The 18,594-nt window shown below is 43.1% G+C and overlaps 1 protein-coding gene across 1 annotated transcript in view; it reads right to left on the bottom strand.

Moving 5' to 3' along the window:
* The window catches only part of LOC115461704 (aromatase), an 85,170-nt gene that overhangs the window by 7,214 nt on the left and 59,362 nt on the right, over nt 1-18,594 (bottom strand). The window contains exon 8 of the mRNA XM_030191736.1: nt 4,845-5,086. Within this exon, the coding sequence (XP_030047596.1) occupies nt 4,845-5,086 (242 nt within the window). The remainder of the gene's footprint in view (nt 1-4,844; nt 5,087-18,594) is intronic.

The following is an 18,594-nucleotide window of genomic DNA, read 5'->3' on the forward strand; positions in this document are numbered from 1 at the left end:
TGCCCGTCTTCAAGTCTTTGCTTAAAGCCCACCTCTTCAATGCTGCGTTCGGCACCTAACCCTTACCATTCAGTGAATCCAGACTGCCCCAATTTGACTGCCCCTATCGGACCGACCGTTCACTTGTCTATTAGATTGTAAGCTCTTTGAGCAGGGACTGTCTCTCTTTGTTAAATTGTACAGCGCTGCGTAACCCTAGTAGCGCTCTAGAAATGTTAAGTAGTAGTAGTAGTAGTAGTAGGTTGGGGAATTCTGAGGCTTTTCCCTTGTATTTTATTTTTATTTATTTATTTATTTATTGCATTTGTATCCCACAGTATCCCACCTCTTTGCAGGCTCAATGTGGCTTATAATTCATCATGGATACTGGAAATAGAAGTGAGTATACATTTGGTTTACAGAGGGTTTTGTGTTTCATGGTGGTGAAATACAAAATTAGCAAAAACAAAACAGGAGGTAAAAACCCTCACGAAACCCTCACAATTGTAGATATCTCTTCGGAGAGGAGTATTACAAGTTCGCTTTGCTTTTTTAGCATATTTTATATACATTTTTTAGAAGAGAGGAGACCTAAGAGAGTTTTGTCTCGACATTTCCCTTGGAGCACACATTCCGAGGTTGCAAAGACCCCTGAGGCAGGCCTTAGGGCCAAAACACGGCCGTGTCGGGTCCATTTCGTGTACAATTTGTTACTTTTTAAAAAAAATTTTCATGTGAATAAATACATATATTTTTTGGTATCCTCATCCACTCTCCTCACTTTTTGTTTTATATAGAAATACAAAATTAGAACAGATACATTCCACAGAATCTTTAGTGGGATAGATTCAAGTACTTTTTTCTGTGCCACAGCTACTATGAGAGTTTTTTTTTCTTTTTTTGATTACTTGGTAGTATTGTTCTCTTTCTCTTTTGTGATATATTACTATTTGTTTGATAGTCCAAACATTATGGCAGGACATGTGGAGAGGAATTTTTGATATGACATCTAAGTCCAACTTTGGACATTTTTACTCAAAATGTACAGAATCCGAATAGCAAATATAGCCATTTTCAAAACAGCAAAATATCTATCTTTTTTTTTTCTACTGGACATTTTCGCTTTGTTCCATTATAGCTGAAAAACATCCAGGTGTGAGGAACACCCAAATCCTGCCCTTAACACTCCCTGACATGCCCCCTTGAGATCTGGATACACTGCAAACAAACCGCATAGAAAAAACATCTGGAAAATGGGATTTGGAAATATCAATTTGGAGGTTTTGGTGAGAAAAACGTCCAAATGCTGCTTTAAGCCACTTTTTAGACGTCTTTCTCTTTCAAAAATGAACCCCCTGGACAATTGTAATGTTATTTACGTAGGCTGTACTGCAGCTATTCGAGGAAGCATCCAGCTATTACAAAATACAGCAGCCTGCTTGATTTATAGAACCTTCAGGTTCGAGAGTGCTAAGCATCTACTTTTAAATTCTTCACGGGCTGCCTGCTGAAGCATGGTCTGTTTTCAAGTTATGCTGCCTGATTTGGCTCCATTATATACAATACCATTGATTGAGCTGCTTGGTAAAAACTATTAAGCTATTAGCTCTAGACATTACTTAAGTTTACAATTTCCTTTGCCACACAAGGTTTTATAAAAAACTGAGAGGCCCTTTTACTAAGACGTGCCTAAAAGTGGCCTGTGCTGGTGTAGGCATGTATTTTGGACGCGTGTTGGTGCATTTCCTCAGCACGCCTGGAAAAAAGGCATTTTTTTTTGTGCCGGAAAATAGATGTGCTTCAAAACTAAAACCAGCCCGCGTCCATTTTCGGTCTGAGACCTTACCGCCGCCCATTGAATTAGTGGTAAGGGTTCAATGCACGTAAATTGCTGATTGCTGCCGGGTAAGGGCCTTGTGGTAGAAAATAGAAAATATTTTATACCGTGTGTTTTGGACTCATGCCAAAAATGGAATTACCGCCCGGGGCACGTGGTAGCACCAATTTCATGTGCGCGTAGGTGCCTATGTGCCTTAGTAAAAGGGCCCCTGAATTAGAAACCCCTTTTACTTATCAAGCTGCCAAGTGGTGGAATAAATTACTGAAAGTTATTAGACATCAGTCTAATTACATGAGGTTTTGGAAAGCCTTAAAAACCTGGCAGTTTTAGAAATTGGTATTGTCTTGCTATTAACCTGCAGCAATGAATATTTAATGAATTTATTGCTAGCAATTGTATAGGGCTATTCAATGCTATTGTATTGGTTTATTTTTTTTTTTCTGATGTTATTCTAGGATATGCCCTTCTTCTTTTGATGTGAGTTGCATTGATCCATTCATGGTATATGTGGCATTCAAGCATTAAGGGGCCCTTTTACTAAGCCGTGAAAGCGTCTACATGCACCTAACATGTGCCAAAATGGAGTTAGCGTATGGCTACCGCATAGCTCTTGTGGTAATTTCATTTTTGCTGTGCGTCCGATACGCAGGGCCGAAATTATTCAGCCACACGTCAAGTGGCATTTGGCACGCATAGGTCATTACTGCCTGGTTACTGCGTGAGACTTTACTGCTAGGTCAATGGTTGGTGGTAAGGTTGCAGACCCAAAATGGACGCGCGGCAATTTTGATTTTGCCGCACGTCCATTTTCAGCAAAAATTTTAAAAAGGCACTTTTTACAGGTGCGCTGAAAAATGATTCTGTGCTTGCCCAAAACCTGCACCTACACTACCAGAAGCCATTTTTCAGCGCACCTTAGTAAAAGGACCCCTAAATGCAATGAAATGGAACTATGAAGGGCTATAGGTGCAGGGCGTCAGACTCAGAGAACAACGTGCAGGACGTCAGCATGCAAGGAAGACTTTTCTCTGCCAGACAGTGCCGCTGCGTTCTACGGGAGAGGACGTCGGCTGGCGGGGAATGGGGTCCCCCGCCAGCAAAACGGAAGGTAGGTGGCGGCGGGGGGCGGGTTCACCAGGAGGGGGGTCCCCACTGAAATCTACAGGGGCCCAGGCCCCCTCAGGCCCCACGTAGCTACGCCACTGACGCTAGGCGTGGGAAGCACTGCCGGGATGCTGCAGTAGCCCAGCGGTACTTTCTGTTTAGCCCATATTGGGCTTACCATCGCTTAATAAGAGACATGTTTTGAACTGTGAAATTTTTCACTGAAATGGGCTGGCAATGCAGAAAAACTTATGGACACGATGGCTTTGTTGTGCTTTATTTTAATGCTATATACCACTTTGGGCATTTCTTTGTGTTTGAGAAGGTGGTAAATAAATATTTCAAATATATAAGCAAATAGATTTGTCTATATTTGGTTAAATAACATGTAATAGCAGAAGGGCAGACAGAGCTCTATATTCTGGAAAGTAAGATAGAATAAAGATTCTCTCTCAAAATAATGCCTTTGACACAATGTGAAAAAAAATCCTTGTCAGCAGAATTTTTAACTAGAACTTTGTGTATATTACTTCTGACAATCTATAGTTCTTTGTTTGGAAATAATTACTAAAAATATTCATGCTATGAAAGCAAAGCATGATTTTAGTACATCAGAAATGCCCAATATATTGCATGACATGAAATGTGCTAGCTAAAATACACCTGACAACAAATAATGATGAGAAAACATGGCTTAAATAATTAGATTTGGAAATGCAAATGCGCCATATTGCAAAATATATACCTAGAGATGCTTTAAATTCCTACAGCAAATAGTAGAGTGGAACCTCTAGGGATGAGAATTAGCATGTTGTTTTGTACTGTCTTTAGCTCTGCTATTTGAAGGAGAGCTGACCCACTATCTACTTTTTCAAATCTTCCACTGGAAAGCTGGGTGCATTGCACTACTTCCCAAGTCACCACCACAGTAGTAGGAAACCTTGGAGATCGAGAAGGACACAGTACTGGTCCCATCCAGCAACTCGGTCACAGTGCAAGCTCCATCAGCTGTGATTAATTTATTGTATCATATACCGACTCATCAACAGCTATTTCTCATGTCTAACGCTGTTGGATCTTTCAGTGTCTAAATATGGCTGCCCAGGAAGCGAACTGATAGAGAAAAGAAAGAAGTGATCTGTTCTGTCCCTGAAGCAGCCTGTAATGGTGAAACAAAGGCCTTTGTTAGGCAGCTTGTTTGATACCCAAATTTATAAAATTTCACTTAAATACTCACCTAAATTTAACTTCCTAAAACTTAGGGCCCCTTTTACCAAGCAGTGGTAAAAGGGGCCCTGCAGTCAAGTCAGTATGTGGTTTTGCGGTGTGCCAAGGCCCCCTTTTACCGCAGCAGGTAAAAGACTTTTTATTTTCTTTTTAAAAAGGAAGTGGCTGTATGCACGGCCATTTCTACTACTACTACTACTATTTAGCATTTCTATAGCGCTACAAGGCATACGCAGCGCTGCACAAACATAGAAGAAAGACAGTCCCTGCTCAAAGAGCTTACAATCTAATATTTGGGGGAGCCCTTATTGCCACCTATTTAGGAGGCAGTAAGGGCTCCTGTGCTAACCTGGTGGTAACTGGATAGCGTGTGGCACTGCCCAATTACTGCTGGATAAGCCCCCAGCACTAAAAATATAAAACTATTTTTCAAGTGCCAGAAATGGCGCACAGTGGGGGCAAGAACTAGCGCTAGGTTCCTGCTTATAGACCGGTGGTAGTGCCAAATTGGCATGGTAAATTGGTGCCAAATTGGTATGCCTGCAGTAGGCTTGTTATGCCTTTGTAAAAGGGCCCCTTAGGCTCCTAAGTGAAGCAGTTTTTTTTTTAAGCTGACCATCAATCTGTAGAGCACTGATACACTGATGGTATTTTGCAATGATACATGATAGTAACTTAAAAGGAAAGAACTTACCGGTTTCTCAAAGTTTTTCAGAGTAAATTCATTTGGCTTTGGGAAAAATTCTAACTTATGCATACGTCCTAGGTTCAAAATGATATTGGTTCCCTTTTTCACGTGGTAGCCGTCAATGACATCATCAGCTAAAGCCTTACGCATGACGAAGTCCACAACTGGCTGGTACCTCATACTTTCATAAATAAAATTCTCCACAACCTTTAGTTTTGGTATATCATTACTCTGTATGTCTCGATCACCTAAAAAAAAAAAAAAGCATCTTTCATTTTTCCAAGAACTTTATTGTAAAGCACATTATTTTTTCCCCATAGACAGCTTTGATACGTCAGGCCCTAAGGAATATGGGGAGGGCTGGTGGGTCTTTTTCCATGGGTAAACATCTCTTTACTTGCAGAAAAAGACCCACTGAAAATTGGCACTGGTCACACCATGGGTACTTTCATATATGTTCAAACAAGTGATGTAGATGGGGCAGAGCAGGATCATTTGAAAAGCCCCACATGTACATTTTACAGATCTACTGACCCCACCACTTGTCTACAGCTAGCTGAATTTTGAAAGGAGAAACTAAGCATAGGATTTCTCTTTTGAAAATGTGCTTTCAGTCCTGCAATCTTTATAAAAATCCTCCCCCCCCCCCCCCCACAGAACTGTGAACGGAAATTTTAAGAATCAAAACATTAGCAACATATTTGTAGAAGGGAGAGAGAGAGAGATAAGACTTTATGCTGAAGATAAAATAAATGATTGCAGCTATAGAAAGGTCATAGTTGATATAACTGACAATAATTGTTTGAAAATATTGTCAAAGTTTTCTCCTGTAGTGTGAAACAATTCATAAAGCAGATTATTGAACCTTTCATTTTATAATAAAAACAATACTAATCACTTAGGACCCTGTTTACTAAGGTGTGCTAGCATTTTTAGCACATGCTAAAATTATCACATAATAAACGCTGGACTACTACTACTACTTATCATTTCTATAGCGCTACAAGGCATATGCAGCGCTGTACACCATACACAAAAAAGACAGTCCCTGCTCAAAGAGCTTACAATCTAGATAAGAAACACCTATATATTCCTACGGGTGACTCTAGCAGTGTGTGCTAATAAACGCTAGTACACCTATAGCGCAGCTTAGTAAACAAGGTCTTTAGAATGGCACTGTGAATTCCAAAACAATATTTCCTTTAATCATCCAACTTCATGGACAGCAAACCCTTCACTACACAATATGGGCCCAATACTAAGCCGGTGGTGGGCAATGCTTTTGCTGTCCGCCGCTGATGTTAAACCTGGATATTCAATGCGACTGGCATTGAATATTCAACGTTTTTTTAAACCACTAAATAGTTAACCAGTTAAGCCAATATTCATTGCTAAGTAGTTAACGTTTTAGCGTTTAAAGATAGGCCAGCTATTTATACGGTCTGTTTTAACTGCTGATCATAACTGATTAAGCACTCAGTTGCACCATAAAATGGCCTGCGCTGGTGTAGACACGTGTATTGGATGTGTGCAGGTCCATTTTTCAGAGCACCCGCAAAAAAGGCCTTTTTTGGGCCAAACATGGCCGTGCCGCAAAATAAAAATTGGCGCATTTCCATTTTGGGCCGGAGACCTTACCGCCACATATTAACCTAGCAGTAAGGTCTCATGCATTAACTGGGCGGTAATGGTAATGGTCTATGCACATACAATGCTGATCATCATCCGGTTAGCGCCATGCACCAGAAAATTTCCGGCGCAGTTAGTGGACGCATGTAAAAAATGAAATTACTGCCTTGACTATGTGGTAGCCAGGTGGTAGTTCAAAACTGACGTGTGTAGGATGCACGTAGGTGCCTACACAACTTAGTAAAAGGGCCCCTGAATATCCGTGCCTAACTGGTTATCCAGCTCATTTTCGAAAGTGATCGCTGGCCATTTCCCAACATAAATCGGGAGATGGCCGGCGATTTATTAAAAGCGGCAAAATCGATATAATCGAAAGTGGCATTTTTGACAGCATCGCTGCTTTCCCGTCGCTTCGCTGGCAAAAGTTCAAGGGGGCGTGTCGGTAGCTTAGTGAAGGTGGGACATGGGCGGGCATGGGCATGGTTACCAGATGGTCGGCTTTCGCCGATAATGGAAAAAAAAAGCGGCATTCAGCAGTATTTCGCTGGGTTTACTTGGTCCTTTTATTTTCACGACCAAGCCTCAAAAAGGTGCCCCAACTGACCAGATGACCACCAGAAGGAATCGGGTCACCTCCCCGTACTCCCCCAGTGGTCACCAACCCCCTCCCACACTAAAACAATCAAACTAAAAACCTTTTTTGCCAGCCTGTATGCCAGCCTCAAATGCCGTACCCACCTCCATGACAGCAGAATGTGTTCTATCCTCCGACAGCCTTTCCCTGGTTGTGATGTGGCTCTCTGGTGAGTATGACACCTTTTCTGTTAGGTGCACTGCAGAGTCACATCAGCAATGCATTGTGGTGGGTGTAGGGTAGTGGGCTCTACTCCCATGGTGCTTTTCCTCCTGCTAACTGGGTAAAAGGCTGGACATTTTTGGGGAAAAGAAATGGCCGTGCGGTAATCACTTACTGCATGGCCATTTTGGTGGGGAGTCCTCACTGCCACCCACTGAGATAGCAGTAAGGGCTCCCGTGCTAACCGCACTGCCCGATTACTGCCAGTTAAATTCTGGTGCTACAAAAATCTAAAAAATGGTGTGCACTGGGGGTTGGAACTGCCACTGAGCTCCTATGGCAAGCCTGTTGCCGCTCACCAACCCTTTAGTAAAAGGGCCCCTCAGTGTGTTATCTATTTAAAAAATATATATTTTTAGAGGTGACTTGTCATAGGTGGAGAATGGGCATGGAAGCGTTAACAAGCTAGTGCATTCTCATTAGCAACTGCTGTCTAATGCTGAGTCAACGCAGGAGCACCTACTGCCTTCTAAATAGGAGGCAGTAAATGCTTCCACATAAATTGCTTTACAAGTCCCATGTGCTAATTGAAAAATTAGGGGTCCTTTCACTAAGGTGCGCTGCAAAATGGCCTGCACTGTTGTAGACATGTGTATTGGATGCGTGCAGATCCATTTTTCAGCGCGCCTGCAAAAAGGCCTTTTTTTTAAACTGAAAATGGACGTGCGGTAAAATAAAAATCTGTGCGTGTCCATTTTGGGCCTTAGACCTTACTGCCACCCATTGCAATAGTGGTAAGTTCTCATGTGTTAACTGGGTGGTAATCGTCAGCGTGCGTACACTGCTGATTACCGCCCGGTTAGCACCACATAGTAGAAAATAAACATTTTTTTCTGTCGCGTGTAAAAAAAATGGAATTACCGCCTGGGGCATGTGGTAAACGGGTGGTAGTTCCAAATTGACACGCGTTGGACACGCGTAGGCGCCTGTGCGCCTTAGTAAAAGGGCCCCTTAGTACGTGATCTGCAAAATAAAAAAAAATGTACATAAGTACATAAGTAATGCCACACTGGGAAAAGACCAAAGGTCCATCGAGCCCAGCATCCTGTCCACGACAGCGGCCAATCCAGGCCAAGAGCACCTGGCGAGCTTCCCAAACATTCTATACATGTTATTCCTGGAATTGTGGATTTTTCCCAAGTCCATTTAGTAGTGGTTTATGGGCTTGTTCTTTAGGAAACCGTCTAACCCTTTTTTAAACTCTGCCAAGTTAACCACCTTCACCACATTCTCCGGCAACGAATTCCAGAGTTTAATTATGCGTTGGGTGAAGAAATATTTTCTCTGATTTGTTTTAAATTGACAACACTGTAGTTTCATCGCATGCCCCCTTGTCCTAGTATTTTTGGAAAGCATGAACAGATGCTTCACATCCACCTGTTCCACTCCACTCATTATTTTATATACCTCTGTCATGTCTCCCCTCAGCCGTCTCTTCTCCAAGCTGAAAAGCCCTAGCCACCTAAATACTGCCGCCTTGAATCTGGGCTGTGTGTCTTAATGCGGGACTTTCTAATACTCTTTCCCTTAGTAAAAGGGCCCCTTTGTGGGAGCCGCTGGGGACCTATTGTGGGATCAAGAGGGCTATACACGCTCAAGATTAGCTTAGACTAGATTTGTACGTAGAGTAGGGGTAAAAATCAGAACTGAAACAGTCTATCCTGAAGCAATTGGAACCAGTTGGCCGGCCTAATCTAACTGTAGAGTCTATTGAGCATATAATATTTATTACAAATCTAAAATTCCAGTGGGATGAAACCCTGCATTATTAAATGCCTTTATGTTTTTGCCTACCAGATGCTACTGCAGAAGAAAACAGGTTGACAAGACATAAGTAGGACTAGACAAGGTGTACAGCAGCTGGGGAGGCTCTGACTAATTCTATAATGCTGGTGTTTACAAAGATCTTAATCAGTGGGTGAGTAAATTTGTCCCCTTTTGGCTCGCCAGTATCATCACGAACATGTTAGTCAGTGAATTTGTTTGCTAATATTCATCAGACTCTATCCAGTTACCAGAGAAATGTATCTAAAGCTATTTTAAAAGGCTTTCTGAAAATTGCTCCACCTCCTGCAGGTAAAATTATGCATTGCTGTTCTACAATGCACACATTTTTACTGCATTCCCAGGGGATAGGGTGAACATTGCAAAATAGCAGAAATAGTTTAGCATTTTCCAAACAATGTGCATTGTTTTGAAGGAAAAAAGTAGCTGCAGAAAAAAGCAGATGCAAATCTCTACAGGCATTTTACCACTTTTGTGCCCTTCCCTTTCACAACTGGTGCAAAACCCACTGGGAACAGTATCTGTGAACTTTGCAATTACTGCAGACTTTTGAAAATTGTTCCCATGTAACTGAATACAATATATTTTGATGCCATCTGATTACATGTGTGATTTTTATGATACGTTTTTCATTTTTGCTTTATATATATTATGTATGTTGTTTTATACGCTGCTTAGGTATAAATGGAGGAGTAGCAGATTTTGGTCCTGGGGAATTAGGTTCAATTCTCACTACACCTTCTTGTGACTCTGGGCAAGTCACTTAACCCTCCATTGCCCCAGGTACTACTACTACTACTTAGCATTTCTATAGTGCTGCCAGGGTTACGCAGCGCTGTACAAGTTCATAAACACCTGTATATAAACCGCTTTGAATGTAGTTGCAAAAGCTATAGAAAGGTAGTATATCAAGACCATTCCCTTTTGACTATAAGGAGCCTTCTTGTTTATTTAGATTTTGCTCACACCTTTTTAGTCAAGGTGAGGTACATTCAGGCACAGTGAATATTTCTCTGTCCCAGGAGGGCTCACAATCTAAGTTTGTACCTGAGGTAATGGAGAGTTAAGTGACTTGCCCACAATCACAAGGAGCAGCAGTGGGACTTGAACTGGTCACCTCTGGACTACAAAATCAGTGCTCTAACCACTAGGCCACTCCTCAGTAAGTTGCAGTAGTGTTTTTGGTGCATGCTGGACCATTTTTTTTAATGCGGCTGTGGAAAAAAAAAAAGCTTTTTTTCAATGGGGGCAGTAAATGGCTGTGCACTAGAATTAAAAGTAGTGCTCAGCTATTTACTGCCTGAGCCCTTACCACCACCCATTGACCTAGCGGTAAGGGCTCACATGTTACATGCACGGTACTGATGCAGTGCGTGCCAATGTGGCCGCGCTGCCAATTACCACTGGAATGCCCACCCTCCCACGGTAGAAAATAGAAACAGCACACACCAACTTTGACAATACCGCTGGATGGGCGCACTAACCGGGCAGTAGTGTCAATTTGGCGCACACTACCCTGCTGTAGTCCTACCGCCACTTTGTATGAAGGCCTCTAAGTGAATTAACCATAATAATAACCATAATTCAGCATGTACCTTTAAGCTCATAAGTTAGATGCCTATTTTCAGCTGGACGTAGGATCCTTGGGACACTATTCAAAAACACAGCTAATGCATGATGGGAAGATCACTTATCCACTTATATTTATGCCTGATATTTGTTGGCCCTATCTGTTTAGGTAGGACCACTGAATATACAGTTTTAAAATTAGATGAATAACTTTAAAGTAGGGACTGCTGTGAATGTGGCCTAATAAATTTACCTGGATAGCAGCGGTAATTGGGAAGCAAAGCTAGTACTAGGCAGACTTCTACGGTCTGTGCCCTGAAAATGGTAAGGACAAAACAAGGTCAGGTATACATATAGGCGTAGACTAGTGGTTAGTGCAGTGAACTTTGATCCTGGGGAACTGAGTTTGATTCCTACTACAGCTCCTTGGGACTCTCGGCAAGTCACTTAACCCTCCATTGCCGCTGGTACAAAATAAGTACCTGAATATATATAAACCACTTTGAATGTAGTTGCAAAAACCTCAGAAAGGTGGTATATCAAGTCCCATTTCCCTTTATCTTGTTGGGCAGACTGGATAGACCGTACAGGTCTTTATCTGCCGTTATCTACTATGTCACTATCTATCAGGCTTATTTTCGAAAGAGATCGCCGGCGATCTTCCGACACAAATCGGGAGATGGCCGGCCATCTCCTAAAACCGGCCAAATCGGTATAATCGAAAGCCGATTTTTGGACACACTCGCCGGCATTCCGTTGCGGAGGCAGCCAAACTTCAAGGGGGCGTGTCAGCAGGGTAGCGAAGGCGGGACGTGGGCATGCTTACGAGATGGGTGGCTTCAGCTGATAATGGAAAAAAGAAAACCGGCGATGACGAGCATTTGGCCGGTTTTACTTGGTTTATTTATTTTCACGACCAAGTCTCAAAAAGGTGCCCAAACTGACCAGATGACCTCCGGAAGGAATCGGGGATGACCTCCCCATACTCCCCCAGTGGTCACCAACCCCCTCTCACCCAAAAAAAAAACTTTAAAACATTTTTTTGCCAGCCTCTATGCCAGCCAGCTCCATGAAAGCAGTATGCAGGTCCCTGGAGCAGATTTAAAACCAGGTGCACTAAACTGCAAGGAAGAGTCCTTCCCTTACTGATCCCTTAGCGAATCGGTAAGGGAAGGGCATGCATGAAGGAAATCGCATGCAAATGAGTTGCTCATTTGCACGCGAATTTCCTTCCCTAGGAGGGGAAGCCAGTCGGCCAGCTCGTAAAAAAAAAAAAAAGGATCTTGCTGATCAGTTATGTTATGACTTGTTCTGGAGTGCTGTATTTTGTGATACTGTTTTGAGAAATGTTCAATAAAGACTTCATACAAATTTAAAAAAGTCCCTGCCATGCATTTCCTTGCCATTCCCTTAATGGCCCCCAAATGGGGAAATCAAAACTGTTTTTGCTCATAGCTTTTTTAGTAGTCACATTGGGATTTGAACCAGCCACCTCTGCATTACAAGCACAGTGATGTAGCCACTTGGCCACAGCTCCACTTAGTTGGCTGTCCCTCACTTTTGATTATACCCCTTCAGATCTCTCTCAGCCAATCACAGCGTGTTTAGCTGTCTGTAAGTGGCTGAGAGAGACCTGGAGGGGCATAATCAGAAGGGAGGGACAGCCAAGTAAGTGGAGCTGTGGCCAAGTGGTTACATCACTGGTCTTATAATGCAGTGGTGGCTGGTTCAAATCCTGCTGTTACTACTAAAAAAGCTGTGAGCAAAAACAGTTTTGATTTTCCCCGTTCGGGGAGAAAGATGGCCATTAAGGGAAGTGCACGGCAGGGACTTTTTAAATTTGTATGAAGTTTTTATTGAACATTTCTCAAAACAGTATCACAAAATACAGCACTCCAGAACATATAAGTCATGACATAACTGATCAGCAAGATCTAAATATCCAGAAGTACCAGTGAACTATGAATGCTGGCCCCTCCACGGCCAAATGCCTTGGATTTGGCCGGGTTTGAGATGGCCGGTTCCAGTTTCCTTTATCGCTGAAAAACAAAGTCGGCCATCTCAAACCCAGCGATCTATGGCATTTGGCTGGCCCCAATCGTATTATCGAAACATAAGATGGCCGGCCATCTTTTTTGATAATATTGTTCCGGACAGCTCTTTGCAGCGCCGCCAAAATAGATGGCTAGCCATCTATTTGGCCGGCGCCATTCGATTATGCACGTTATGTTACTATGAATATTGCTGCTGTTATTTGACACTAATCTGACCCATAGTGTTAGTGTTGCAAGACTACTGATATGGCTCAGGTGGTGCCATTTGAGAAGAGGCAGGCCACCAGGGCAGGACAGAGTGGAAATCATTTCTGACTCTTATCATCCCTTGTTTCCCTTGGGTTATTCATAATTTATCAGATTTTTAACCTTCCTTTTTATAGTTTTAGTGATGGACAAACCAGTTTGGATTTAATCGAAACACTATTCAAGTCAGGGTTGAACCAGAAAAGCCTGGGAATCAATCAGATACATCTGAACCATTGTAATTTAGATATTAAACTCTGTTTCCTTCTGGACCTTCTTCCCTCCCCAGGCCAAAGGTTCAGGTACCTGTTGGTTCCCTGTCAGCCTCCACGGCTGAATTTACTGCTCTCGTTCTATCATTTGAATTATTATTGTAGGGCTGTTCTACATTGCACTTTGTGCAGTCTCTTAATACCTTCATGCCTGAATTGGTTTGAAGGAGTTTGGCCATGATGACGATGATGCAAATATCTCTAAGATGACAAATCATTTTTAATTAAATAAAATAGAGAAAACATACTGTAAGAAAATTTGAGCATGGAAATAATCATAGTTTATTTTCACAGTTTTATTTGCATTTCCCTAGTCTACAAACATTATTGCAGTTTCAACAGTGGCGAGATCAGATCTAATTTAAAATGCAATTGTTATGCTAAGAGCTTCTCTTTTACTATTGGTGAAAGAGTAAAATGGGTCTCTGAGGAATGCTTTAAAAGGCTGTTTTTGAATTAGCTACTATCTCCTACGTTGGTGTGTGAGAATATAGGCCAGGAGGATAGACCCCAGAGTATTGTAGAATACCAGAGCCAGTGGCATCCCCAGACAGAAATATTTGGGGTGGCACCAGGGGGGCAGGTCAAAAGGACCTTTTTTTTTTACATAGTACCTGTCTTCCCCTCAACACACACTTTTAAATTTAGCATTATAATTGATAGCGTCATTCAACACATTCTTCTGTATGGAAGTGGTCTCTACATGATCTTTACATAAACTCTAAAGGTCCAGTTCTATAATACAAACTTCATATTACTACTACTACTACTTATCATTTCTTTAGCGCTACTAGACGTATGCAGTGTTGTACACTTCAATATGAAGACACAGCCCCTGCTCGACAGAGCTTACAATTTAATTAGGGCAGACAAACAGGACAAATAAGAGATAAGGGAATTACTAAGGTAGGAATGTTAAAATAAGGGTACTGAACAAGTGAGTAAGGGCAAAAAAAGGTGCCGGTACGCCGTACCATTGCGTATCGGCACAAAAAAAGCACTGGTCCTTTGGTGCTTGGGTAGTGGAGGTTTAGGTATGATCGTGCTGATTTTATTGTGTGTCTGGTTGGCAGGTCATGTACCCCGGTGCTTCGCCATAGATAATTTTGTGAACTGTCGTGCAGATTTTGAAAGCGACACGTTCCTTAATTGAAAGCCAGCGCAATTTTTCTTGGAGTGGTTTGGCACTTTCAAAACGCGTTTTCCCAAATATAAGCCTAGCTGCTGTGTTTTGGGCAGTCTGAAGTTTCTTTATAATTTGTTCTTTGCATCCCGCATAGACTCCATTACAGTAGTCTGCGTGACTTAGTACCATTGACTGTATCAGGTTGTGAAATATTTTCCTCAGGAAGAATGGTGTCACGCGTTTGAATTTCCACATTGAGAGAAACATTTTCTTTATGGTGGATTTAGCTTGGGTCTCTAGTGAGAGGTTTCAGTCGATTGTTACTCCAAGAATTTTCAGGCTGTCTGATATAGGGAGGGTGTATTCTGGGGTGTTAATGTTTGTAGGTTTGTATGTGTTGTGTTGGGATGAGATGATAAGACAGTGTGTCTTTTCTGTGTTGAGTTTTAGTTGGAATGCATTTGCCTATGAGTTCATGATGTCTAGGCTGAGCTTGATTTCGTTGGTGATTTCTGTTAGATCATGTTTGTAGGGGATGTATAATGTAACGTCATCAGCGTAGATAAATGGGTTAAGTCGTGCAGCAGAATTTTGAACAGATTGAAGAGGAGAGAGATGGCTAAGTGTGAGACCTGAGAGTTCTGGTAGTGTGCTCAGAAAGGAAAGGGAGAATTCCCCAACAATGGAGCTATCCCTCTTAGAAGTCACCATAGAAAAAATATTCAAATTGTGTTTATCACCTCATGAACAGTACACACACTCCTTCCACTGCCAGATACTTTGTTTAAATGTAAGAAATCATCAACCCAGCTGTTTTATCATTAATGATAATTTTGTTCCTCTTTAGATTCAAATACCAACTTCAATTACTCGCCGACCAACTTCTTCAGTTTTTTCATTAGAAAATCTTCTTTATTAAGAAAAAAATTAAGAAGTTGGTCGGTGTGTAATTGAAGTTGGTATTTGAATCTAAAGAGGAGCTAAAATTATCATTAATGATAAAACAGCTGGGTTGATGATTTCTTACATTTAAAGTTACCTTTGCTGGTACCCTCCCACCCCACCGACTTGACTGCTGTGTTAAAATCATGGCATAATCTGCCGCTCATTGCAAAATGTCCCCCCTTCCTGTCAGGGCCTGAGCAGTGATTGGCTCAGGGACAGACAGGAAGGGAGACATTTAAAAAAAGTCAATGGCAATCTGCATCAGCTCCAATCTCCCTCCACCCTGACCTGACTTGACCAAGCCCCTGCTCCACCAGATTTTAAAATAAATTTCCTGGTGTCTAGCGGCGCCCTCCCACCCCAATGTACATGGACGCTGAGGCTGATAATTCGGTAGGTCGGAAGCATGCAGTAATTATTAGAAACGAATTAGCGATTTAAAAATAGATTGAAAATAGAATGATCCTTCGCTTATCTTTTGCTCTTTTCTTGACAGATTTGGTGATACTCCCCCTTGATAAAGTCAAACGAAATGGGAACCTGTCGGGGTATAAGAGCTCACCAACATGCCTGAGATAAGTGTAGTGTGCATAGATAAGTTAAGTTAAGATGTGAAGTTATAATATACCATCAAGATTATTAGTAGGAGGTGGGAGGAGAGTCTATGATTAATTTATGAGCACCAGTGAGTGATTCACCTTAGGGTGAACTGATAACATTTATGCCATTTGTATGAGACTCTATCCCATTCAATTGGATTTGATTTATATAGCTAACTTGTTGTAACACTTGGCCAGTTATTTGTTGTGTTAAAATCATGGCATAATTTGTAGCTCATTGCAAAATGTCCCCCTTCCTGTCAGGGCCTGAGCGGTGATTGGCTCAGGGACTGACAGGAAGGGAGACATTAGAAAGTCACTGTCAGTCTGCAACGGCCCCAATCTCCCTCCACCCTGACCCGACTTGACAAAGCTCCTGCTCCACCAGATTTTAAAATAAATTTCCTGGTGTTTAGTGGCACCCTCCCACCCCACTGACATGACTTCCCTCCTACATTGACTCAAAAATAAAATCCCTAGTGTCTGCTATGAGTGGTTGATTTGAAGGACTTTCTATACAGAAGAGGTTGCTTTGGTTAATGCTTTGGTTAATGTTTCTACCCTGAATAATTTCTATAAATTCTTAAGAGCTGTTCTGGCTACAGGACTGTGAATTTTGAGTTGCGAGCCTTTGAAAGTATCCATGGAAAAAGTACTTCCAATGTGGCAAGGAAGGATCCAACTCTGATCTGAAAAAAGTGGCATGAAGTGGCTTTTGGAAGTTTTTCTCAAAAAAACCCATTGACATCACGATTTTTGAAACTTGGATTTGCGACCTTTTTCTCTGCAGTGCATGCAAATTACAAGGGGGGGGGGGGGGGGGGATTTGTGCATACCCAAAACTTGGACGTTTTTCTGCTGTAATGGAACAAAGCAAAATTCTCCAGGGCTAAAAGTTAAACGTTTTGGTCTAGATTTGTTTCAATCACACCTAAGTCACAAAAATGTCCCCTAATGACCACTGGAGGGATTAAGGCTTAACCCTCCCTACTCCTTCAGTTGTCACTGACCCTCTCCCACCCCCCAAAGATGTGAAAGAAACAGTATGTACCAGCCTCTATGGCAGCTTCAGATGTTATGACTAGTCCTATTAGAGCAGCAAGCAAGTCCCTAGAGTAGCCTAGTGGTCAGTGCACTAGGGGACCCAGGCCCATATCTCACTCTAACTGGTACACTTGTGATGGAACGTGCAAGCCCTCCAAAACCCACCAAAAACCTACTGTACCTACATATAGGTGACACCTGCAGGTATAAGGGCTATTGTAGTGGTGTACAGTTGTGTACACTAGTTTTTTGGTGGGTTTTGGCGGTGTCCTCATACAATATAAGGGGCTAATGGTGAGATGTGTACCTGGGACCTTTTATTTGAAGTCCACTGCAGTGTACCCTAGGGTGCCCCACTGCTCTGCTGGGATGTCTGTGTAGCCAATCTACTAAGAATGCCGCCCCCTCCCCCTAATACATCCCATTGGCTTCTTTATATATGTTTTTCCTGTGGCCTTTTTTTCCCCAAAATGGTCCTAAAAGATAGATGCGCACTGAGCACAAAAACATCTAGCAAATATCCATTTTAGAAACAAAAAGTTGGACATTTTTCTGGTTTGAAAATAGCCATGTTGCTACTGAACTTTTGGAAGTTTTTCCTAAAATGTCCAAAATTGGATTTAGACGTCGTATTGAAAATGTCCCCTATCAGGGCCGGTCTTAAGGCGAGGCGACCGAGGCGGCCGCATAGGGCCCCGCGCTCAGTGGGGCCCCGCGCGCCTCAGGTCGCCCCGCCCGCTCGAGCTCCAGTCCATCCGAGCTCCAGTCCGTCCATCCTTTCGTCCTCCCTCCCAACGAATCCGATGCGCGGCGACGGCGGCGTGGTGGGGGCGGTCCGCCCCCCCCGATGTCAGCGGGTGGGGGGGGGGGGTGCTCTGAGTCGCTGCTCTCCTGTCACTCCTGCCTTTAAAAACGCAATTTGGAAGCGCCGAAGACAGTGACAGGCAGCGCCTCGCGTCTGCCCGCCCTGCTACTAAAATCTGTTCAACGTCATTGGGCCTCCCACATTGAGTCCCGCCGTCCTCTGAGGTAACTTCCAATTACCGCAAGGGCGGGCTGGACTCAATGTGGGGAAGGCCCGAATGACGTCGAAGAGATTTTTAGTAGCAGGGCAGACCGAGGTGCTGCCTGTCACTGTCTCTCCGACGCTTCCAAATTGTTTTTTTAAAGGCAGTGAGGGTGGTGGGCGGCAGAATGGAGCTCAGCTGGTAGGTGGGTCGTGGGGAGGGAGGGACTCAGATGTGAGAAGGGTGGGGGTTCTCAAATGGGGAGGTGGAGAGGGGGATCACGGATGGGAGAAGGGGGTGGGGAGGGGGTTCTTGGATGGTTGAAGGGGACTGGGACTGGGGTTGGGAAGGGGGTCACGGATGGGAGAAGAGGACAGGTGGGGAGGGGACTGGGGTTCTTGAATGGGATAAGGGGACTGAGGTGGGAGGGGTATTCACGGATGGGAGAAGGGGTGGGGAGGGGGTTCTTGGATGGTTGAAGGGGACTGGGGTTGGGGAGGGGATTCTCGGATGGGAGAAGAGGACAGGTGGGGAGGGGACTGGAGTTCTTGAATGGGATAAGGGGACTGAGGTGGGAGGGGTATTCACGGATGGGAGAAGGGGTGGGAAGGAGGTTCTTGGGTG

This window comes from Microcaecilia unicolor, chromosome 1, assembly GCF_901765095.1.
Source record: "Microcaecilia unicolor chromosome 1, aMicUni1.1, whole genome shotgun sequence".
Classification (NCBI taxonomy): Eukaryota; Metazoa; Chordata; class Amphibia; order Gymnophiona; family Siphonopidae; genus Microcaecilia; species Microcaecilia unicolor.